This window comes from Paramacrobiotus metropolitanus, unplaced genomic scaffold (assembly GCF_019649055.1).
Source record: "Paramacrobiotus metropolitanus isolate TYO unplaced genomic scaffold, Prichtersi_v1.0 Parri_scaffold0000060, whole genome shotgun sequence".
NCBI lineage: Eukaryota > Metazoa > Tardigrada > Eutardigrada > Parachela > Macrobiotidae > Paramacrobiotus > Paramacrobiotus metropolitanus.
The window spans coordinates 213,765-238,169 of NW_026570280.1; the positions used below are offsets into that span (position 1 = coordinate 213,765).

General features: G+C 42.6%; 2 protein-coding genes across 4 annotated transcripts; one reads left to right on the forward strand and one right to left on the reverse strand.

Moving 5' to 3' along the window:
• Nucleotides 1–3,017: 3,017 nt before the first annotated feature.
• On the forward strand, nt 3,018–17,644 carry LOC129593159 (uncharacterized). Of its 3 annotated transcripts, none has more exons than XM_055489363.1 (11): nt 3,018–3,368; nt 5,423–5,695; nt 12,274–12,717; nt 12,817–12,966; nt 13,098–13,724; nt 13,834–14,036; nt 14,099–14,391; nt 15,106–15,410; nt 16,675–16,780; nt 16,851–16,966; nt 17,032–17,644. In XM_055489363.1, exons 1-11 carry the CDS (start codon nt 3,323–3,325, stop codon nt 17,352–17,354), a joined length of 2,886 nt encoding a protein of 961 aa, XP_055345338.1. In that variant the 5' UTR covers nt 3,018–3,322; the 3' UTR covers nt 17,355–17,644. The 3 variants fall into 3 exon arrangements, with proteins under 3 accessions (XP_055345338.1, XP_055345339.1, XP_055345340.1); XM_055489364.1 differs by having other exon boundaries at nt 13,104–13,724; XM_055489365.1 differs by lacking the exon at nt 5,423–5,695.
• A 2,064-nt stretch (nt 17,645–19,708) lies between these two features.
• Nucleotides 19,709–23,773, reverse strand: LOC129593152 (uncharacterized). Its single transcript, XM_055489353.1, has 8 exons — nt 23,685–23,773; nt 23,485–23,574; nt 23,272–23,369; nt 22,865–23,114; nt 22,366–22,784; nt 22,043–22,301; nt 21,059–21,675; nt 19,709–20,558 (listed from the first exon to the last, which is right to left on the reverse strand). Exons 1-8 carry the CDS (start codon nt 23,707–23,709, stop codon nt 19,947–19,949), a joined length of 2,370 nt encoding a protein of 789 aa, XP_055345328.1. The 5' UTR covers nt 23,710–23,773; the 3' UTR covers nt 19,709–19,946.
• Nucleotides 23,774–24,405: the final 632 nt, after the last annotated feature.

Below are 24,405 nucleotides of genomic sequence, written 5' to 3' on the forward strand. Positions count from 1 at the left end.
ACTGCACATGCTCTACAGAGGCGCTGCTTCACGTACAGTGATGTTCAGATTCTGTTACAGCCGATTTATTGCGATGACCTTGCAGGTTGCTAGGGAATTTGTCAATCTATCCTAGTATTGAGCACATGGTACTTACTGTTTTAGTAAATAACCAGTAAGGTAAGTCCTGTAATTGCTTGGGTCTGTGTACGGTGTAATCAATATAAACTTTTTTACTTTTATGAAAAACCTGTGACTGTATTGTATCGCTAATCTGAATAAAATCGTACAGCAGGGTTTTCAAAAGTCTGCACGTTTACTCAACATTGCCAACGCTTTGTATTTAGTAGCAGAGGTAAATTTATGGAGGGCACGTGCCCGCCCTCACCCCGGAATTTTTCCGGAAGTGGGTACTCTAAAAAAATAAAGGAGGGATTATTGTTTACATATTACATATTATTGTTTACATATTATTGTTTACATAAAACCAAATAAATTAAAAGTTTACATATTGCTTACTGGTCACAGTTTGAATGTAACCAGCTTTGCAAAATACACGCAAATTTTCGTTGAATTTCTAGCGTTTTTTTGCGGTAAATCCGACAGTTAGCTACTCGGCTTCGGCCTCCGCGCTCCGCGCGAAGGTTGCTTCTTATTGTACTTGTATGCGCACGGAATTAGCATTAAGTTCATCGCTTCGCAATATGCACACGTGTTATTACGGATATTTACTTATTTTTGAATAAACAAACCATACTCCAAGTAGTGCATTACAAGAAATTCGAAATATTTTATTTATTTTTATAGAATTTTTACCAATTTCCTCAATGAAAACGTCTTCCAGCTTTGCGCTTCGCGCGAAAGTTTACCTTTCTGTAGATTCTATACATGCTACGGCCTTAATACATGCTCTTTAGATTTCACAGCAAAAAATTTGGAACTATAGTACATCTACTATTTTTAATGGAATTTCTAGCAATTCTTGAAGGAAAATCTCTTGTTTGCTTCGCGCGAAAATAGGTAATTGTTGTATTTGCTTTACAAGCAAACTAAAATTAAAATGTTTTTCAAAAAAATTTCAATGTAATATTCGCAGCAATAAGTAATTATAAGTTTACAGTCTTTTTGGGTTGCCGGGTTCTCAGTGCCCCTCCCAACCAAACAACTTGAATTCGCCAATGTTTAGCGTATTCAGTAGTAATTAATTTTACTTTGCAAAGCGTTATGCAGCTATAAATTATATACACAAGTTACCCACGGATAAAAATAGATAAGGAAACTTTTTTAAACTTCGTCTGGCTTAATTTTTTATATTTTGTAGTGTGTTATTTCTTGTACATTAAAACATACGAAATGGTTGTGAACTTGTGCGCCCCGGTTGTTTAGGCACACAGAAATTGGCTTCGCGGACCCTAACGTTAATGGCTAGAATTCTCTAATTTTATTTTTTCAGCTTTTTGTTGTTTCTACATGATTTCTTTTTCCTCGATTAACCATTGAGGTTGCAGGATAGTAGAACTAGAGAGAGAGAGCTGCCAAAAAAATTCAAAAGTTGAGCCAAATGCTGTCCTGCTTTTAGGCGCGCTTTAGAAACTGCTACTTGATGACTGATACAGTAAAGTTATCAACTTACAGTAAAGTTGATACAGTAAAGTTATAGCTTAATTACTCACACTGCATAAAGCCAGTCGGTTTCCGGTGCACTCTACTAAAGTCCGCTACAGATACTGCAAAACTGATTCAAAAAATATGTACAGCAAGAATGTTAATATAGCAGGTGCTCACGCCTGTAACATCCACCCGCCAAATATATATATATCAACGTTAAGGTTAACGAAGAAACGTTAAGGTTGTTATGCAGTCGTTCTTGAGACAGATGCTTACGAATTTACGCTAGTTTTCGCACCATTGCGTGGATTTGCTCGGATTACGGTAAGGCAGAAATCCATCACGCACAAATTGAAACAAAATGTGCCCGGTATGGTGTGCCGATCACTGGTTTCGGCCGGTATCCCAGCGAAGCTTGGACCCGCGCGGTATTTCCCACACGTCCGATCGTCGTCCGGACGGTTGCACGACGTTTGCCCGAAAACGTGGCATGTGCCTAGCATGAGACGTGACCTGCGTCGACACAGTCGCCCCATGGCCTATCAAGTCCACTTCAGCAGCTATGGGATCCGCCGCCGCCAAGGCCGAAGACAAGAAAAGTAAACTATACGCGTACCTCAAAGGCAGATACATTTTCGCTCCTCTAGCTTTCGAGACACTCGGGTCTGGGGATAGATCGGCATCTGGCTTAGTGAAGGAAACCGGCAAGCGACTACGGCAGCACACTGGTGAACCTCGCTCCCATGAATTCTTACGCCAGCGTCTATCGATCGAAATTCAGCGAGGCAATGCAGTGTCCGTTCTTGGAACCATTGGTGAATCGGATTATTTATGAGAAATTTTGTTCTTGTAATTAATTCTGTTTATGTTACAAAATTCGCAGTGTGACTGGCTTGTGCTGATAAAAACAATTTTTGCCGTATTTAGAATTCGCGAACCGAACATTCGCATAGTTCGTGTGAGACCTCCGAACAACATGGACATACTATACAACAGTAACTTGATGTCGCGATCGTGGGATATCCAACGTCGTTGGCCCAACTGTGCTGTCGTATTAGAAGGACTGCTCAACCTCCAGTAACGTGACTGCGTACGGGAGTAGTTGGAGTTGTAGTAGGAAGCCAAGTCAAGAAAAGAACTGGAGAAACCGCACCAGTATCTCGGCTTGTGTTTATTATCAGCTATGCAGCTTCAGTGCAGTTATTATCAGCTTCTCGAAAGATACAACACAATTAAATACACTATAACACAGGCAGATACAATACAGACTGTATAATTGCTGTTTAAACGCCAGATCGATAGAAACACATTCCCCTCGCGGCTAGCGATAGTAGTCAACGAAAACGTATATTTCACAATCTTGTCAAAGACGTTAACACTTGTCGCAAAATTCGAAAGTGATTGATTTTCAAATGCCGGTGTGAACCGATCAGCGCGGTAACCACGACGAGAAGTTAACTGCATCAATACATATTCGCCAATACTTAAGATTGGGCAAAGTTAAAAATTATAGCAATCCGAATTACACGTAATTTGCTTCCTGTGAAATGATAAGCTTAATACTATGACATGGCTATTCGGTTTACGATGGAGAGATGTTCGTCACTTCGGCTTCCTTTATTTTGGACATGTTGATATGACTTATGAATTTACTTTGATCGTTGCCTTTATCGTTTTCCCAATTCATCTTGATGTTTTAGAGCAAGTTAACGCTTTCCGATGAAATCATCCCACCATGTTTGTTAAACAACTTCACGTTTCCTCGGCGTTTTTGTTATGCGGTATGGTTATGTATTACTGTAAAAAATGTCGAACTACGTCCTCTGGTACATGTGTATTGCCCCGATGGACGGTTAAAAGGAATATTGCCGAAATGCGAGCGAACGCGCACATTTGCTATCTTCGCAACACTGACAGAAGCTGACAAGATTGAGAAACATAAAGCTGTTTTTGTTGCCTAACCTGCAGTGGCGAATTCAACGAAGGGGCATGAAGGGCTTCCCTTTACATTTGTTTAAAAGTTTGGTATTTCAAGCAAGCTGGGTGGGGGAGGGAGGGTTCCAATTTTCAATTTTTGCGAAAAATTGGAAAATTTCCAATTACGGTTACGGTTGCGAACTGATGTTCTTGCGATTGTCGGCGTGAAATCACTCTTTGCGCTCCGCGTGGAACTACGTAGCACCTTACTGCACTTTAACTGTCCTTAAATCTGTAGAAAATCTCAGCAGGGAATAGAGCGTATTTCATCTTTTCATCCGGTTTAGTAAACCATATACATATCGTAACGTATACGTTGATGTGTCTCAACAATCTGTTACTCTTATTTTACATTTCGAACAACCGGTCACCCGTGCAGCGTTTTACATGAATAACTGCTGATCGCAGTAGCAATAACGTGTATGTATGTACAATAAAAATAAATTTTGATTTTAATCCCGAAGTAGCTTTGCGGATATTTCCGGTTCCTGAAGGTACGAGAGGCAGGAACAAGGCACATAAAGATCAGGGTGGTCAAATATTCAGAACATAAAGTAAAACTGACCGGTTATTGAGAAATGCCAACGCGCAAAGAATGTTTTTGTACGGCCATTTATTCGCACCATAGAAAGGACCACTATCCCGCCCCACGAGAGAGTCAGCCCTGGACTTGTGACATACGTACTGAAGGTACCGGTTTTAATTCTACTGGACATGCTGTAAAAAGTGCAAAGCGCACAGGAAAAGTGCATAGCGCAAAGCAAGCCGACGCGCGGGAATTGCTGTAGTTAACGTAAACTATCCCAACCTGGCGGCGCAGGGTATGCATATTCGTGATCCAGGATCACCTAAAAACGTACTCAATATTCTAAACTAAAACATCTGGAAATTTCTAGATGTTACCGGCTAATTTTAATTGCCAGACGAGTAAGGGCAGACGCCACAGATAGTAACAAAGTGACAACCACTTAACCCCTACAAATTTCACAGTACGTCGCCGCAGGATATTAAGCTCCTTTTGCATGTACTGTATTCGCTCGCACATCTTGAACCACAGAGTCTGTGTACGGGAAAAACGCGCATTCAATATACACACTCTAACCGGGCCAAATGCGCGATTCGCGATTTGATAAATTTCTGATGTCTTTGCAACATCTGCTCTGGAGAACTTCTTGAATATTAAAAAAAATTAGAGCTCTAAGAATTTTTAATCATGCTTATGCTCGAAAGCAGCCATTAACATACAGCTTTGCCGTAAGCACGAGTTACAAACTGATTTGTTGTGGTTTTGGGGGTGCCCCTGGAGGGGAGGTACGTTCAGCGTCAACATTCTTGATGGCGATGAACCACAGACAATTCGAGCTTTCAGCTAGAGAACCTTTTTTTCCAGAGTGAACTGCCATTTAAATGAAAAGTCTTGATTTATTGGATAAATTCACAAGAAGAACTGTTCATCTTGAAACCAAATGAGCAATATTTCGTAGTCGTGCATTTTGCCCGGTTAGAGTGTGTATACTGAATGCGTGTTTTTCCCGTACACACACTCTGTGGTTCAAGATGTGCGAGCGAATACAGTACATGTCCTTTTGCTCTGTAGATCGGACATGGAGAACTAACGAATGGTGATAATTGTTCGTTGGTTGGCCTTCACAGTCTCCCGGATCCATTCATATCTAGATATTACTGTACTGTTAACTGTAGTACTTGAATTTAGAAATAATGCACTGCCTTACGACATTGTGTGTTTGTTTATGGCTTGTACTGCTGTGATCAATAAGTAATCTCGCGATCTCTTGTAATCTTTTATGCGATATGCTAACATCTGCTGCGTTTGGTAAACATGTGCTGATCCTTGCAGTTGCGCTTGCGCTCCATTATCCAGCTGTATGCAGTGAAACCAGAGCGTCACCAGAACCCGTGCTATCACACGAGTGCTTCAACAGGACGGAGCTGCTGGCTTCTTGTGACATGGGAACCAAGGCCCAGCCGGACAACAGCAGTGCCGTCATTGCAGCATGCTCGCAGCAGCCCGAGACTACATGGTACCGGCGCTACGACGGCGCTAACGGCCCTTTTCATGAATCTACTCGCTTTCAGTTCGATTTAGTTGCAGAGATCGGCAGCTTTAATGGTGCGTCTTTCTTAAAATTTAAAGCTGTTTTAGCTTCAGAGTAGCGTAATGTTTGTATCTTTCCGCGCTCAAACTGTGCCTCTGACTACTGAAACTCTGACCCTAAATACTCCAAATCCGGCTGTGACCGCAACATTTTGAATACCAAACCTCCGATTCAGCCCAATAAAAAAAGGAACTTCAGTTTTTTAGGTTTTACTTTGGTTTCTCAGGTTATTCATGATGTTATCTTAGGTTTCCTAGGTGGGGTGCTTTATTCACTTGTGGTACAAGGTGTTAGGCATTAATTAAGAACATCACAATTTTACAACATTAAAACTTCATTAAACTTTTCCGCCCCTTCCTTTGTTCCCATAACCGAAGCCGCGTTCCCCCGCTGTACCTCCAGTGACAATCTTTCACGTAAAAATTCGTAGGAACGCTTTTCTCCTGTCTGCTGTTCCAGCCGCTTGCCCAGTTATTTGATTATGGCGTTAGCGGCCGGTCCCCAAGGGCCCATTGTTTCAAGTAAGAATATACCTCCCGCTCAAGTGCGCATATAGCCCGACTTCTTTTCCTCCGCTTCCAAAGCACTTGTGCCGGCGTTTGCCGCCGTGGATTTAATGTGAGACGGCGCAACAGTGTCCACACAAGTGACATCCCACGCTAGGTTAATCACATAGTTTATTTTTTCTTGGGTTATATTGTCGGGTCGGCCAACTTTACCTTTGCCCGCCCTTTGCGTTTGTCTTTACAGTTTGCCTTTTCTCCTTTACCTTTACCTTTGCCATTGCCGCCGTGATTACCTTAACCGTCAAAAAGTTATCGTTAAAAAAAACTTTCAAAAGTGCTCTCGTTAATCTACCTTCTAAAATTAAATTATCGTCGCCATCAGCAGCTTCAAAAATGAGACTTTTCTATGATAATTGATGCATTAACCTTAAGATGCATTTTCGTGCCGCCAGTCTGGAAAAAGTTTATCCAGATTGCCGGCAAAAAAATCGTAAGTTTTTAAAAAAGTTAACCATTCACTGATTATACGGCCGAAGGCGACAGCGGAAATAGGCGGCCTACAGAGTAGTTACGCAAGGCATTTCCTCTAATTAGAATTTTCCCATTTGTATAGCGAATTATTGAATAAACAAAAAATTTGCAATTTTGTTCTTCTTGTTTTGAACCCTATAAAAAAAGATACTACTGATGTCACATTTTTGCAGCAAAATTTACTCTAACAAATGCAATAAAACAACATTAAAACCATCGAAGTGCAGGATGCGTTGTACCGATACGAGTATTGAAACTAATTCATTAGTTTGATTTTATTTTAACTTTTGTTAACAAATTTTACGGAGTTTCTAAAACACCAAGAAGAGGAAAGCCATTGCTAGTCAGCGAGTTCCTTTTATACAGTACAGCGACAGTATTCGCACAAGTTAAAATTTCACAATCAGCGATCCCAGGATAAAATTATTACTCACTAGCAGACCCCGCGCAAATTGCGCGGAATAAGTCCGCGAAGGATTATTACCTTTTCAACGCTATACGCAAAACTATAAAATAACAATTGCAAATGTAATTTTAATGAGCGAAACCTAGCGCAATTTAATTTATTTCCACTGGCAAATATTTTAATGGCAATTGTTTTAATGGTTAAAGTCTCGTTGATTCGTTGGCTCTGATTGCGGAATAACGTCAAGCGAAGAAATTTGAAAGTTTCCCCTCAAAAATTTGCCGTTTCCATGTACACCTTATTAGTTCTACAGACAGTAAATAAATAATACATAAAAAAATTCAAAGATACCCTGTCTGCCACTCCCGATTTCCGGCCGCATTTTCCTAATCGGCGCGGGCGCCCCGCTACAGTACTGTTTTACCACAATCACTGCCGAAAGCTGTCATTGTCCAACTTCCTGTGTTTTCTTTTGTTTTGTTAGGAAATCATATATAAAAAATCTTCGAAAAATAGAATCAAAATTGGCGTGGTTCTCCGTAAAGCTTTTTGAATGTTGGACCAAAGCGTTGGAATTTATAACAAAATGAAGTCGTTTAATTTTCGCAAAGGTTACGTACAGGTATGCAATTCTTAATGGAATTTTGAATTTCATAGATAATTTTCATAATGTAGAATTTTTCCAAGATGGCTGACCGACTAATTCCTACTGACCAATCAATTACCTAACTATAACCGTGTTTTGCAAATATGTGTCCCCCCAATGACAGAATTCCCGCAATACCGTTCCGACGTTCCCTCCCGGCCTCCCTTACCCTTTGTTTCGCCATGATTTTGAAGCTCTGAAGTATTAGACAAATTTATACTATCCCAAAACCCGTTACCCCCCCTCCCCCCCACCCATATGTAAGAACCTGCTGGTTACATACAGTCTGGCCAAGACGAACAAAATACAACGAAACATCCGCGTTAAAGTGCGTGTGCCGACGTATAGTGAAGTTGTCAACGCGATGAAAGTTTGGGAAAGATACGTGTACGCCAATAATTCTGCTTGTTCCGATTTTTTGCATAAAGCGCAGGACATTTTATCTAAAGAGGTTGCGACGAAAAGCTGGCTAATGCAGCGAAAGCAAAGCAACAGACGCTAGATTCTTTTTTTGTTAAACTGTAAGTTTTTGTTCAGTTGTTAGAGAAGGGCACAGTGCATATTCTAATCTTTACTGAAGCAATAAGCTTACATACTGCACATATGTAATAGTTCTGCTATATTAACTGGGGGGGCGAAAATTTTTACTACCCCTGGGGGCAGTTCTGTAAATTAAATACACCTGGATAATAAATACGGGATTTGCGGAACCGTCGGTGTATTTAGTTACCAGGTTTTACTGTACTGTAGTTAGCAAGTTGACTGTGGAGTCTTTCAAAATAGCATTTTTTAAACTTCATTTGCTTTTGAAAATGACTTTTTAGAAAATTTACTGATTCAGGGTTATCACTACAGAGTCATAACGGTAATGGCTGTTGTGAACTGTGGTGTGCTAACGAACCTGATAGCGAACTCAGTAAGCGAATGCGTTGTTTGCATTTGCACAGCCTCTCGCACTCGAGGTGGCAGTTATAGCGTTAACAGGTTTTTGACGTTCCCGTAGGTTTTGCATGTTAGGTTTTTGAATTTGTTCTCAAAACTGGTTTTGGTTTTCACAAAACGGACTTTTTTGGGCTCATCTACACGCCTTGCGTTATCGAATGATATACAGAGATCTAAGTTTCGCTTACCGTGTCGCTCAGAAAAGGGAGACAGACACGATTTTTATGCACCCACCTTCTTCTTCTTTTATTATAAAGGATAACGGTTCATTTTTTGTACGTGTGTACCATACATATATGCACGTGCGACGTCGAAATCGGAAAACTGCCAGGGGGAAGGTAATCACGGTGGCAACGGCAAAGGTAAAGGTAAAGTAGAAAAGGGCAAACTGAAAAGGCAAAGGTATAGCGGGGACGAAGGCAAAGTTGAAAAAGGCAAACTGTAAAGGCAAAGGCAAAGGGCGGTCAAAGGTAAAGTAGGCCGACCCTTATATTGTCCGTTCTTAGATTTCTCGAAGTGCGCATAGACTTGACGTAGATTTCTAAGGTTTCTTGGATTCGTAGGTTCTTCTTAGGTTCTTCGGCCATTTTTAGGCCTCTTAGAATTTCTAGCAAAGCTTAAGAAACCTTGGAACCTATTAATAAACGGAAAACCCCTTTACTTAAGAACCTAAAAACGACTAGAATAACCTAAGAAACCGAAGGACATACGAACATAAGAACGGTAGCACGACAACTCTATGACCTTCATTTCGATGCCCGACAATTTGATGACCGACGTGTTGCTGACTACCACAACTTGCTGACCGACAGTTCGCTTTTTTACAAACTGGCTGACCGACATCTTGCTGAAACTAATTTGCTGAACGACAGCTTACTTGTCGGTCAGCGAAATGTCGGTAATCGACAACTTGCTGACCGACAACTTGTAGAAGACGAAAACTAGCTGACCGACAATTCGCTGACCATTTCAGCGCACATCAGCGATATTTACGCGAAAACTAGAATCTTCGTTGGTTTCTTAAAAAGGAAGCAATGCTATGACAGTTATGAGTGAAATCTAACTTTTTGCCATTTATTACGCCGTATTAAGTTCACGAGTATGTTATTGTCTCAGCCAATATTAATTACTTATTAATAACTGCTCAAAATGATTTAATGATTACACCGGTTTTTTCAGTTTCTCAGATTTCTTAGGTTTCATAGATTTTTTAGATTTTTTGGGTTTTTTAAGTTTCTCAGGTTTCTTGGGTTCTTAGGTTTCTTAGGTTTTTTAGTTTTCGTAGGTTTCGTAGATTTCTTAGGTTTCTTAGGTTTCTTAGGTTTCTTAGGTTTCTTAAAAAACTTAAAAAAACCCAAAAAATCTAAAAAATCTATGAAACCTAAGAAATCTGAGAAACTGAAAAAACCGGTGTAATCATTAAATCATTTTGAGCAGTTATTAATAAGTAATTAATAAGTAATTAATATTAATAAGTAATCTTGGGTTTCTTAGGTTTTTTAGGTTTCGTAGGTTTCGTAGATTTCTTAGGTTTCTTAGGTTTCTTAGGTTTCTTGGGTTTCTCAGGATTCTTAGGTTTCTTAGGTTTCTTAGGTTTCTCAGATTTCTCAGGTTTCTTAGATTTCGTAGTTTTCTTTTGTTTCATAGATGTTTTATGAAATTTAATCGTACGCGCTCGCAGAAAAAAGAAGAAACGGACGACTGGAATTCTAAGATTGCTGCATAAGCGGGCAGCTGTTAATAGCAAGAGAATTGGTTGTGGTATCCGATCATAATCACCCAAATTGAGGGTACCGTTGAGTGAGCTGAAATGTTTAATGAGCTTTTGTTTCTTTAAATGTTTTTAAAACGTGTTTAGGTGAAGTTTTGAAATAAAAAGGCGTGATTAAAAAATTGAGTTTCACAAGGATTTGGTGGGTAACAGAATAAATTTGTGGTCAGCGAGTTGTCGGTATTTTCATAAAACGTCCGTCAGTAAAATGTCGGTCAACAATTTAGTAAGTAAGCAAATTGTCGGGTAAACATTCTGTCGGTCAGCAAAATGTCGTCAGCAAATCGTCGGTGTCAGCGAACTGTCGTTCAGCAAAATGTCGTTCAGCGATTTGTTGTTTCAGCAAACTGTCGGGTCAATATTTTGTCGGTCAGCAAATAGTCGTCAGCAAGTTGTCGGTCAGCAAGATGACCGTCAGCGAGTTGTCGGTCGACTTTAGACCTAAGAACCTATGGAAGTTAGGTTCCATGAGGAACTTAAAGAACCTAAGAACATCAGAATTCGGGCGGTCAGAGCCATGGTTTTTGAGTTTAGAGTTGGGTGCAAGAGTTTTAGTGGTTAGAGTCAAAGTCTCAGCGGTCAGAGGCAGACTTTGAGCAGTCATAGACAGAGTTTTTGCGGTCAGAGTCTGAACCAGAGCTTGAGCGCGGACCTCTGTAGGGTCATTCTAAAATGTTTTGGGTGTGTAAATTAACCTCCCGGAAAGCGACGATAACTGGCTTAGTTTACACCTGAGCACCTAGCAGTCTCTTGTCGACATCGTGCAGATAAGAAATGCGGTAGATTTCGAACCGCGACGAGAATGGGAAAAGTAACAAAGTGAATTTTCTGGGCTATGGGCAATGGGGTTCTAGTGTTCTGTTTTCGAAGCGTTGGGAAAAATGTCCGAAAATGTCCAGAGGTTATCGTAGTGAATGTCTACCTCTTTTCTTATTGGACAGACACATAAAAAAATGGCGAAAAGTGCCCGTGCAAGCATTCCGTTTAGCAGCCCCGGTTTACTCTTTGCGCTTAACTGATACCCTCGTTTTCTCGCTCATTATGCACCCACTTAACAACGCAGTTTTATCCACGTAAATTTTTGATTCAACGGTTTTTTTTATAATTCCAGTAGAACTGCATATCTTCCACTCCGAATCCTCGATAACACTATAAGTGCGGACTGCGGGATATATTTAGTCAACTCATTTTCTTGTCTACGTCCACCGCGCCCTACCTGTTGATATTAAATACGGTAAACATTATTAATTATGATTGCCAACCACATCATTGAACGACAGCGACCACGAAGGCCACTGGGAGAGGGTATTGCACTTGTGGAGATCGAAAAGTGTTACTTTACGCTCTTCGTGGCTTCAGACAACTTTTTCTCATCGCCATCACCTTGCTGCGGCATAACCCTGCGCTTGATGCAGGTCATACTTTGTAAAACAAAAATTAATCGATCATATTTCTTTATCATAATACTTCATCGTAGTTGAATTTTGGAAAATTGCATAACTGCGATAATTGTAATGTACCCAGTGGCTGCCTTCCTAGCGCCAACATCTTGCTTCATATGAAATTGTAATACAAGTATGTATGTAAAATTATGTTCTACCTGTACCTCTTGCACGGTGAATTTATCACTCTGCTTGCACACATTCTGTATATGCGCAGAATGTGCAGGCGCGTGAGCGTTGCACCATCCACGTTTCGACCCACTTAAAGCGCAGATGAATGCGGTTCAGATTTCTCTGTGCGATTGTCTAAATTGTAACTGTTAACAAAAGTCCTTTTTTTGACCTTAGAGAGCGTGATCGCTGTTTCGCGTTGCACCCCTAATCCAGACTGGAGTCCGACAGTGCGATTTGATGCGGCACTAACCACCGCCAAAATTTATCAGGAACCTGATGACTCTGTGATAATTTCCTTTTGGTATCGAAAATCGTACGGGCCGTCCAATATTACCGAATTTTATGACATTTTCTGCCATGTTAATTATTATAATATACAAGGGGATATAACGGATATAACTTCGATTTGGTCGAATACCTATTCGATTGCTCCCGATGAATGGCACTATGTCGAGAGGAAAATTTTGGATAACGGCCTTAGCAACCCTCACTGGGAGCACCCCGACCTTGTGTCTCCGTTTATTAGTTTTACCTTCATTACACGGCACAGCGGTGGATGCCGTCCCGATCAGATCGGCGCGAAAGCCATAGCACTGGACGACATCCAAATTTTTGCAGGTCAGCAGGCATAGACGATACGTTACTAACACAAGCTTTTTAAATGCTTTGCAAATCCATACGGGGCTTTAGTTGGGCTAATTAAGTACGTTATTGCAGCGCATCAGTGCACATCAACAGCACTTACGACTACTATCGTGACTACAACGGCTGACACCGTGAATTCGGTAACTTCTTCAGTGGATCATCATACCGCCTCCTCGAATATTGTCACCGCTGCGGCAGACATATCGTCCTCAACCACAATCGGTACAATTAACTGCAGGGCTTCGTAATGCGTCCATAAATCATACAAATTTCCGCACCAGAGCAGTTGATGTGGGGTTTAGTGATCTGCGTTACTCGATCGCTAATGTTCCGCTTTACACAGTGTTTCAAAGTTTCAGGAACTTCCGCTACACTCTCCCCTTTTTCTGTGGAACTGCAGATGGTTACCAACAAGACCGCGTATCCGGACAACTTGACGTACTATACCCAGTCGCCACACAACGTTCTCAGTGTCATTCAGAATGCCGTGGGCAACAACCCGATCCAGCTAACTTTCAGTGATGTTCTGGTGATTGCGAATTTCTTTGAAGAGTTCGCCCTAACAGATACACCACCCAAACTACCAGAAGGTGCACAGCAAGATGCAGTGAACACACTGCTGCAGATCGTTGGTCTGGTAGTCAACGCTGAAGAGTCTGGTAAATTGGATGCGCCAGTAACCAGCAGCGAAGGATATGGAGCGGCAGCAGCCATCTATCAAGCGCTGGAAAACATGTTCCATAATTTACCTCCTAACGACGAACCATACGTATTCAATCATAATTCTTCCGTTGCGTATGTTTACGCTGTCTTGATCAATAGTTCCTCCCAGTTTGAACACTTCAACTTCACCACGAAACTGGAAATTAAAGTATTCGATCCTGAGACGCGGATAATAGCTATCGCGGATGACAGCTCCGTATCAGTGGCTGGCGTCGCGTTTAACACCGAAGCATTGCGCGAAGCCTTTATTGAAATAAGTAAGTGAATCTTTACCGGGTCTATTGCAGACTCTTACTATCATTGTTCAGTGCCGTTGCATTTACTCGTATAACCACGTTATGCAAGAGAATTTAAACCGCTTTCCAGAACAAACTGCGCATACAACACCAGTCAAGTTTGCCTTTTCTCTCTCGGCGGTGCTATCTTTCAAATTCGCAACGTTTATTCCCACAAATGAACTACGAGAAAGGTCAAGCCCGATAGTTTTACTGGCATCACTGGCTCAAGGAACAAGTCTCGAGAAACAAGATATGATTACCCTTCGACACAATGTGGATAAATTGTTCAGTGTAAGTTAATCATTACGAACCAGAAATCATAGTACACGAAAGAACAAGTTGTAACGCTTCAGTATCCATCTGGTGCAAGACGATATCACCGGTGCACCTACCTCAACTACACGTCCAAGCAATGGTCTGAAGACGGTTGCCGAATGACGACTAAACATGTTAAATGGAACAGCACAACCGTGGAATGCACCTGCGATCATTTAACACCGTTCTCGCTACTGCTTACTTTGTGTGGCAGTTTATCGAAATCCTTTGTTCCAAAGGATAAGCCACTCACTTTTGATTTGGCCATAGTGACCACAGCGACGACCAGTGTGGCGGCCGTGTGCTGCCTGCTGGCTCTTATAATCGTTGTGTAAGCGCCGTAGCTTAATTCTCTTAAGGGAAGTGGCCCGCTACTAAACTGAAAATTCGTTATATGCACGAAGACTTCGCGCACATTCAAACACATTTTTGGCGTTGTATTACGCCACTGTGTAGCCAAATTACTTGTAAGTATTAGCTTGAAATTCGCTTTGGGCACTCAACATCCGCTTGGGAAGTTATGCGCCTTATGGCTGTGGAGAAAATTCCAAAAGGTTTACATGCATCTAGGTGTACCAAAAGTCTCATAAGAGACTGTTTTTTTTAATTTTGCTTGAGAACGACACCGATCCACTGTTCTACAGATAGTATACTTTTTAAATTTTGAAATGGATTTTAAAAAGTTTTAATTTGTTTTTAAAAATTTGTATTAAAATGCTGCAATTCTGGTTCGGTATAGATACGATCGTCTTAATTATGTATTTACGTGCACAATTTAAAAAAGGTCGGTCCATAACGAGACTTTTGGTACGCCTAGAGGCATTTAAACTTCTTGGAGCCATCACAGACATCACTTCCGAACCGGATATTGCGCGCACAAACGGTTTTCACGCCAAACGGCCAAATCATCTGGCTACAGAATGTCATAAAATAATGCGATAAAGTGTTTGCGAGTGCGCGAATGAAAGTTTTCGTGCGGTTACATGAGGAGCAGATTCCGGAGCACTTCCATCATTAACATTGTGCAAAAGTTTTGCGTATTCAGGGGGAAGATTTGGCGTGGTCGCGTGCTCTACAACGAGGTAACATTTACCCGCATGGGTTTGTGGATGGCGCTATTCGGCATGTATCTCTTCACCATCTTCTCCCAGCTCATGGTCCACGCTCCTCAGCTGTGCGGACAAAAGTTCTGCTTGGCCAGCGGAATTTTGGTGCACTGGTTCACGCTGATGAGCGTGGCGTGGACAGTGGTGCAAACTGTCGATGTCATGCAGATTATACTGGACCCGGTACAACGCTGGAAGAACAGGCACCGTGGATTCAGAGTGACCACTTGGTTGGCTGCCACCTGTGAGCATTTTCGCTTCTTATTCCATTATGACCGATCATTTATGTGTGTACAAGCCTGTCGCGTAATTTCTATCGCATTGACACAGCGAAAAATACAAATTTAAGGGATTTGGCCCGGTGTGCATAGCACCAACTTCGTGTACATTGACGGAAACGTTCGCTGTCGCGCACTCCCAAACACTTTTTTGCGTTGTTTTATGACATTTTGTAGTCAAAAGAATTATATACGTAGTTGTGAAATCCGTTTGCGCGCGCAAATTCTGGTTGTGGAGTTATAAGGGTAACAAAATTCCAAAAAGTTTAAATTCATTCAGGTGTACCGAAAAGTTTAATTGTGGACCGCTCCCTTTCGAACTTTGCATGTAGATGCACATAACCATGAAAATTGTTTTGACACGGATCCACTGTGCTAGCATGTTTTTCAAATTTTAAAATGAATTCAAAAATTTTAAAATTCGAAAAAAATCGTGGAAGTCTGGATCCGTACCAAAACAATCTTCATGGTTATGTACATTTACGTGCAGAATTTGAAGGTCCATAATGATAGGTCGATAATGAGACTTTAGGTACACCTGAATGCATTTAATCTTTTTGAAATTTTGTTACCATCATAACTCCACAACCGGAATTAGAGCGCGCAAACGGATTTCACAACTACATATAAAATTCTTTTGACAACAAAATGTCGTAAAGCAATGCAAAAAAGTGTTTGGGAGTGCGCGACAGCGAAAGTTTTCGTCAATGTACACGAATTTGGTGCTATGTACCGGGCCAAGTCCCTTAAGGGTTTTGTCACGCTTCATACAGCGACTGTTTACGCTCTACATGCATTTGGCAAGGCTGATGCAAGCGAAATATCGATCCAACTATAATTTATAAACTACCGATGTAAGTAACAAAATTTAACTTTTCTCCGTTCCCTTTAAGCATCAATAATATTGGGAGGAATCGACAATCTTATATAGCTGATCTTTCCCGCTAAAATAAGTGTCTTTCGCCCTAAATCAGTACGAAGTACTGTATTGTCGAGTCAACTTGCCACCTTTTTTTACAGTAAGTTATGTGCTAATCGGATACGAGTCACTGTAAAAAAAGGTGGCAAGTTGACTGGACAATACACCTTTTCACAGTATGTACCTTTACGGCAGAAACTACGGGACCAGCTTGCATATCGCGCTGCCTTGACTATTCCACGGACTGTTGTTTTCCGCTACTGTCCACGAGTAGTCTTAATATGTATGATTTGCACTGAATTTCGTTGCAGTCATCCCGGGCATGTTCCCCTTTCTGGCCTCTATGCCACATTTTTTTAGTGATGAGACCATAATCAGTTCTCTGGGAGGCTACGGTTACGGAGATCACGAAAAGTGGTAATTGAGCATACATTGCTTATGCAGCAGGCACAGATATACATGGAGAGCTTTTTTTATATGGATCCAGGTGCTGGTTGAACGACGAACAGACGTGGATTCCATGGGTGACCTTTATCGTACCTCTCACCGTCGCTGGTGTGCTGAATGTAGCGGCCGTGGTGTTATACATTCGCGACGAGATGGGTCAGTTAGCGTTTCTGCAGTAACGTATCCGGATTTCGGAACCTGGTGTTTTTTTTTTGTTATAGCAAAGAAGCGACGCCAGAAGCGGCTGGCAGTCTCCGCGGATATTAAGGTGGATTCTGGTGATCTGATCAAGCACAAGGTGTATGGAGTGATCATCAACACCAGTCTGATGGGATTGATTTGGCTGAGCGTGTGGCTGGCGCTATTCTCCTGCTTTTTCACGGACCCGACACCGCAGTATGTCGTCGTGTTGCTGCTGACGGTAGCTTGCGGATCCCAGGCAGTCTACGTTATCGTCTTCCAAGGAATTCTTGGGGATAAGAGCTCTAAGAGCGCTAGCAGTATTAACATCAGCGGTCAGACGTATGCCTCTTCTGAGCTTTAATGCCGCGCGAGATTGTACTTGTACACAGCAGAATCGATCTTCTTTGATGTTGGGGCTTATGACATTTGGGACTGAACTAAGTGTTGCAAACAAACCTAGCAAGGATACGAGAATGAGCGCCTTAAAGTGACACAGCGGCTTCGCAAAGGAATTAGCAGTACTACTGTTAACGTGTTTTATTCCTGCGCACAAGCCACAAGGATTGACCTTTATAGATGGTGTCTGCTGTCTTCACTGCTTAAATAAATCCAATAGGTTAAGTTATTAAAATAGGCCAATGTCAAAAGGAGGAAGGAAATTTTAGAGGAAGGAAATTTTGTGTTGTCAAAAGGAGGAAGGAAATTTTAGAGGAAGGAAATTTTGTGTTGTCAAAAGGAGGAAGGAAATTTTTGTGGGCCAAAATTATCTGTTTAAAACAAAAATTAATACAAAAAGATATGTTTTTGTTACAATAAAATTTCTTACAACTTCTCTATTTGAAACGACTTTGAGCAGTCAGAGTCAGAGTTTGAGCGGTCAGAGTCTGAGTCAGAGCTTGAGCGCGGGCCCAAAAGCGGCGACGCACATGGGTGCATTTGGCACAAAGCATCATTTCTCAAGAAACATTTTGCTTCGTAAAGGATGTCACTCTGCAATTCTTAAAAAAATACTTAAAATGAAAAACTAATTGTTTTATAAAGATTTTTAACCGGGTGAGACGATCTGCACCCCTTTTACTCGCATTTCTAATAGGTGTCCCTTTTGCGTCCTGTGTACCCTTTTGTATTATCTAATTCGCACCTCATTTTTTTCCGCGGAATGTAGGCACCTGTTTTTGGTTTTTTTCCCCAGAGGATTGACAAAGGTTTTTTACCAGTCTTTTTAGTTTACAAAGTTTTTTTGACTATCTAACATGGCTAGATCAGGCATTCATGAGAAAACGTAATATGCACTCCATCCAGCAGTGGGCCGGTTTTCCTGATCGGGCAGCACAGATCGAATGCGCACGGCATCTTCTACGTGCACGACAATCTCGCCGTTCCGGGCGGTTTGTTCGTTCGCTGGTCTGGCTTTCGGGCCTCTCAACAAGATTTAGTTTCTAGAATCTCTGCCAGCCAGGCACGTTGGGTGGGTGAATACTGCGTTCTTTGGCAGGTGCCCTTTCATACTTCACACTAAAAGGCGCATACAATTGGCCCGCATTGATGCATGCTGGCCAACCGTCGCTGCACAACCGGAAACTTAGCCGGAAGTGCAATCACCTTCTATGAATTCTTTGCTGTCCAGAAAATTCGACTTTACAACACAGCAACGGAAAATAGGGGTGGGGCCTATAGCTTTCGTACGCAGCAGGGTGCAGGTACTGCTTAATCGAAAAGGGGTGCCTGTAGTCTAACTGGTAAGTGGGTGCGGAAGGGTTCTATGCATAGCCATAAACAGTGTATGGCTATGCATAGAACTATACACATTTCCTTTTTTATTTTTCTACAAAACGGCAGTCATCTAGCAGTAACATGGAAGGTTATGAAACCTACGACGGTAGGCGATGAAGACGCACGAACGGCATAAGCAAAAAATTTTCTGTGGTATTTACCTATTTCGGTTTTCACAATTCGGAGGATAAGCATTTGTCTTAAGCAAAAGCGCTCTTTTAAGCAAAAGCATTCGTCTGGTTTCTTGTTCATTTTCGTGGAACGCGGTTGCACATGTTTCGAAACGCTATCGGTTATAAAAATTTCATTTCGTCAAAAAAATTTATCATACCATTGAAATTTTTTGAAACTTTCCTTCCTCTTTTTGACCCGAAAAATTTCCTTCCTCCTTTTGACCCGGAAAATTTCCTTCCAAGAAATTTTCCTTCCTCCTTTTGACATCGGCCATTAAAATATTGCATTGCGACACACTTTAAGTAGTATTATAGCATAAAGTAGTTTATCAGACGTGCGAAATTAAACCTGTAGGTTCGTCGAGAATGGTCAACTGCAAGAGGGGTAATAGACGAAATTAACTCAGCTGTCCGCATAAATAGTTTTTTTCCAATAAAATGTAAACTGAATTTTTGATTTTTAATAAAGTTTCTGAAATAAACTATCCGTGACACCCCACCGCGTGATAAAGGTCATAAAATGGTTAATACAGAGTTAAGACGTCATGCAGAGCGCTTCACGGTTATAGATGAGAAAGTACAGGACTCAAATCTGAATGTGTCTTGAGATTTCTTACTACTGACAACGGATCTGATTCTTCAAATCTAAATGTGTCTTGAGATTTCTTACTATTGACAACGGATCTGCACTAAGCATTCCGGCAAAACATGCATTTACCGCAAAATGCACCGAACTATCCTACGCTAAACATTATAGAGAACTATTCTACGTTAAACATTATAGATGGTTATCTGAATATGTATGCTGCCAAAATTCTTGTTATCTTTCTCCTGCTGTTAAAATCAGATTTAGCAAAAGAGGCCCGGCGGAAAAATATACTGCGAGCGCCATATTATCTCAAATATTTTTATTATCTGCGGCAATTAAACCCTTTCTCCTCCGCCTAGCGAAAGAACCACTACTTTGTAATATTTTTTGATAGTTGGGAATCACTGTAATACTACAATTAGCACCGTTTTGTCGGATGCTGAAACAGCAGCTTATTATCCCCGTAATCCGACGCCACAAACTGCGTGATCAACTGGATGCGTCCGATCAGCCGATCCGTGGCGTTTTCGCTCGGCCGTGCATACACCGTGTACAGCAAGCCCCCCGCCGGGATCTTCGCTAGGTTCACCCGAAAATCCGTCGTGTCGTTGGCCGGTTGGGCGTTGGCCGGATTGGGTACCAGCGAGACGATCAACGGCGCCACCGGCCGACTGACATTCCGCCCACTCTGCTCCACGGAAGCCTGCGCCACCAACGGACTCTTATTATTATCCAACGGCTGATTACACGCACCGCCCGGCTGCAGTTTAATCGCCGCGCGGGCGGTGCTGATCAGCTTGTTGGACAGCTCGTCCATATTGGGCGGAATGGGGATGTAGTTGCTAAAGGTCTCCGCGAAGAAGTTGTGGTTGGACTTCTGTCCGCCCAGTCCGCTGACCATGCCCTGCGCGAAGATGTTGACGGAGGGCCGGCCGCTGATGAAGATCTTCATGGCCAATCCCGGCACGATGTTGCGGACGTCGAGGTTCAGCCAGGATAGCCGGATCAGGCCGACGTTCTCGCTGCCACCCTGGAAAAAAGGGAAGTGCCGGGATGAAATCGTCATTTCGAACGTAAATTTCATTTTTTCTAATGTTGAAATGAATTTCAAAAGTTTAAAATTCATTTTTAAATTATGGAAAAGTGCTTTGAACCTGAAATTGGTTCACTTTCGACCTTATGCTAATGTGTCTTTTACAGCAAAGTTTCAAGGAGATCTGGTAATAACCAGACTTTTGGTACACACAAATGCATTTAAACTTTTCGCCCATTTTAGTTCGCCGTATCTCGGCAGCCGAATGTTGCGCGCGCAAACGGTTTTCAGAACAATGCATACAAATCATTTAGCTTTAGAATGACATAAAATACTACAAAAAAGTGATTCGGAGTCCGCGACAGCGAAAGTTTTAATGTATTGTACGGGGCCCTTTTTCCTAAATTGTTCTGTTCCTAAATTCGTTAATCTGCAAAATTAATTTTATTTCAAATCTTTTCAAAAACGACCCAGCGCTGTTAGAATTGCAGCCCTACCTTGAAGACACCGGTGTAGGTGCTGTTAGGCAGCACGGAGAACAACACCTTGGCAACGACCCCGAAATGGTTGAGGATCTTGTTGCGATCGGCCGGATACTCGTCAGACTGAATCGAAAACGCCTTGCCGGTGTACACCGGACTCAAGAGCAGCGGCAGCGTCACCTCCGGGTCAAAGTCTTCAGTGGGGAGCGTGGCGTTGGGAAGATAGCGGGAGGTCAGGATGTTCTTCCAAATCCAAGCTTGTTTGTCGGCCGCCGAGAAGGACACGTAATTATCCGGGAGCGTGTTGATGGCCGTTAGGTCCACGGCCTGCGACAGACCCTTAATGGCCTTGGCGATGCAGTCGCTGGCGTCGGCGTACTTGCAGGCCGGTTTGGAGGCGATCCATTTTACCACGGGGACATCCTGGACACTGCAGCCGTACTGCCGTAAGAAACCGTCGATGATTCGATCGAATTTGTCCTTATCGGCTTGCGGCAAGTGGGTCGGGTGGATGCGAGTGCTGGCGTAAACGAAGGGTTTGTCGCAGACTTTGGTCTGGGTGTTGGCCACGATGCAGCCGTAGTCCAGGGCGAATTTGTCGTCGTAGTGCAGAGCGTTCATGCTGTTCCAAACTGTAGAGAACTCACAGTTTCATATATGTAATAATAGGTAACTCAATATATTTCAAACTAATTACCCACGCTAAACCAATCTTTTATGCCTATCTGTATATAGATTCCAATACTATCTAATGTAAATTAGTTCAAAAGCCCCAAGTCCTCCGAACTTCGGAAGACTACGTAGTACGTATACAACATGTATGGACAACGAACTGGAGTGGTAAATGCTACAGCGTGCTTTTAAATGGGCGTTTCGTTGCGCTAGGATTTTAGAGCTCAGTTTTCGCAGTATTGGAATGCCCTTGTAAAAATAGTTCAGTATGTTACGCTAGCATAATCTGCTTTGAGAATTCTCTAAGACTAGCAAGAATTAACGTACTAGGCATGGGTTCGCCGGTCGTCCTAACGTCAAACCCGATCTGGGCCCCGTTCTCCCCCACCGCGCCACTCCAGAACCCGTTATGGCACGTTTTGTCCTTCTCCCCGTTGTACTGCGCGTACTGAATCCATTGCCACTGCGCGGAGACGGTGCTCATCGGCAGCTCTCCCGGACCGATATTGTTGACGTGGTACTGCTCGTTGACGGTGTCCGGCTCGTCGGTGTACAGTTTGCGGTACATGTACCAGGTCCCGGTTACCTAAGCATTACCATACATTTTCGCGAACTGGTTACGCAAAGTAACTGATCCACAAGAGCCACACCTTCTTTGGTTCGTGCCTCTGATCTTCGAGATGAGGAATGACCAGCGGCCATTTGCACTGCGAACGGGTAGTGACATTGCCTTTCTTGGCATTGGGACGCGCCACCATCTCGCGGAGACCTCTGATCATGCGGGCGGTGCACTCGGGTGCCGGTGCGAAAGGGCAGAAAGGGTCTTTCGTGACGGTGACCTTGGGGATATCCTTGGCCTTAATGCAGTGCGGGGCCAGCATCCTGTCGATGAGTTTGTCCATGTCCGCTTGTTTGGCGCTGTCCAGCCGATCCGGTGACAGCCGGGTGTCGACGTGGAGAAGAGGCTGATCGCACGTGGAGGCCACGACGTCCTTGCTCTTCTTCAGACAACCGTATTCGATCATCACGTTCTTGTTGTCAGTGTAAACCACGGTGTAGCTTTCCGGATCTGCAGTCAATTATTTCCCAAAAGCAGTTAGCCGGTATTTTTTGACACCAGCAAAAATAAATCACTGTCATGGAACTTACGAATAACCCCGGCGTCTCCGGCTGAAAAGCCGTATCCAGCCATGGTGCCGTTGTTGGAATACACCGACAAGTAATAATCGGACTGGCATTTGCCGTTTTCACTGTAGGCCGCGTTAGCCCAGTACGCTTGAGCGGGCTCACTGGTCAGCGGGATCGTGGTCGGGCCGACGATGGTGACGTTGAAGTAGATGTTGGAAGCCGGCAGCTTGTTAATGCCTAGTGATCGGTACCGATACCACACTCCACCATACTAAACACCAAAGAACTTTTAAATTCTAGCTATATATGGTTTTAAAAGCGTATTAAGGCGCTAAATTGGAGAGCCAAGTCCAAATGAAGTCACTTTTCGCGTTTTGGCGCACTGCGGAATATTGAAAACCCGGTTTTTAAAAAGGCATGCTCCTTACCGCCTCGGGTTGGGCTTTGACCTGGGCCGGCATAATAAAGGGGAATTTCTTTTGCGTACAGAGCCCAGATTTCGGTTTCGGTACCAGACTCCACCACACTACATAGGTACATGGAACAGTTTAAATCAGTTTTTCATTAGGTACGTTAAACCGATACGCCAGTTTTGACGGATTGCAAAACGGTCCTTTCTAAGACTGTCAGTGTACCCTTACCATTTTGAGATTGTGCTTGGTTTTGACGAAGATCACGCAGGGGATCCCCTGTAGTCTGCCTGGTTGCGGCGCATAAGCCATGACACACAACTGCAATAAAATCCGGCTGTGCAAATATATTTATTTACAACAACTGAATCAATGTATTGTACAGAATTAACGAGGATACTTTTAACAGACGATAATTCGATCGCATGTACCTGTTAAGATAAATATCCACCGCATTTTGACCAATCTTGCGTACAGCCTAGGCTCCACCGGCAGATAATATGCTAAATGTAGACGGAACCAGCTGTCTGCGTTTTCTACTTGCAATCAAATAAGCGACAAGTTGCCACACTGGCAGACCTGGGGCGTTTGTAGGAGCGTTACCAAACCACCTGCCGTTAATGCGTTGGCTGCGTTATGTTAAGTTGTTAACTCTCGTGTTGCTCCATCGTCACCGTGTCAAAGATCTTACAAGCAGTTTAACCGAGGCAATCAGGGAGTGTTAATAGCTGTCTAAGCAGCTGCAGGCCATGAAATGTGAAATGTCATTTTGCCTTTTCATTTATAAGGAGCATGAACACGTTCCTCGATTAACACGTTAGTGAAGTTAGTTTTCAGTATTAGACACAAAACTAAGGTTGACGTTAGCTCAATTCCGGCAAGAGTTACTGGCTCCCTAAAGTCTCAAGACCGTCGAAGGAATCAGTTTTCAGAAAAAAATAACAAACATTAGAAACTCAGTATAAAGATGTATAATTTGATAGCTTTCGCTTAAACTTATTTGATAGCTTTTACTTATTAAAATGAGAGATTAAATTGCAGCTTGATGTAAACAACGACTGTTTTCAGTTCCGGTCGCACGAGCATGGTTTTGTTAAGACCAGTTAATTCCGCCACCAACCACCCATTATACAGTAGCTGATAATCGTTGCC

What these genes read in the sequence shown, in the direction of transcription:
- LOC129593159 (XM_055489363.1), top strand. Translation starts at nt 3,323, where the DNA reads ATGTTTGTTAAACAACTTCACGTTTCCTCGGCGTTTTTGTTATGCG. An exon ending in TACGGAGATCACGAAAAGTG is followed by an intron (nt 16,781 to 16,850) that starts GTAATTGAGCAT and finishes ATATGGATCCAG; the next exon opens with GTGCTGGTTGAACGACGAAC. An exon ending in ATACATTCGCGACGAGATGG is followed by an intron (nt 16,967 to 17,031) that starts GTCAGTTAGCGT and finishes TTTTTGTTATAG; the next exon opens with CAAAGAAGCGACGCCAGAAG.
- LOC129593152 (XM_055489353.1), bottom strand. Translation starts at nt 23,709, where the DNA reads ATGCGGTGGATATTTATCTTAACAG. An exon ending in CGGAGACGCCGGGGTTATTC is followed by an intron (nt 22,785 to 22,864) that starts GTAAGTTCCATG and finishes AATTGACTGCAG; the next exon opens with ATCCGGAAAGCTACACCGTG. An exon ending in AGAGGCACGAACCAAAGAAG is followed by an intron (nt 22,302 to 22,365) that starts GTGTGGCTCTTG and finishes GGTAATGCTTAG; the next exon opens with GTAACCGGGACCTGGTACAT.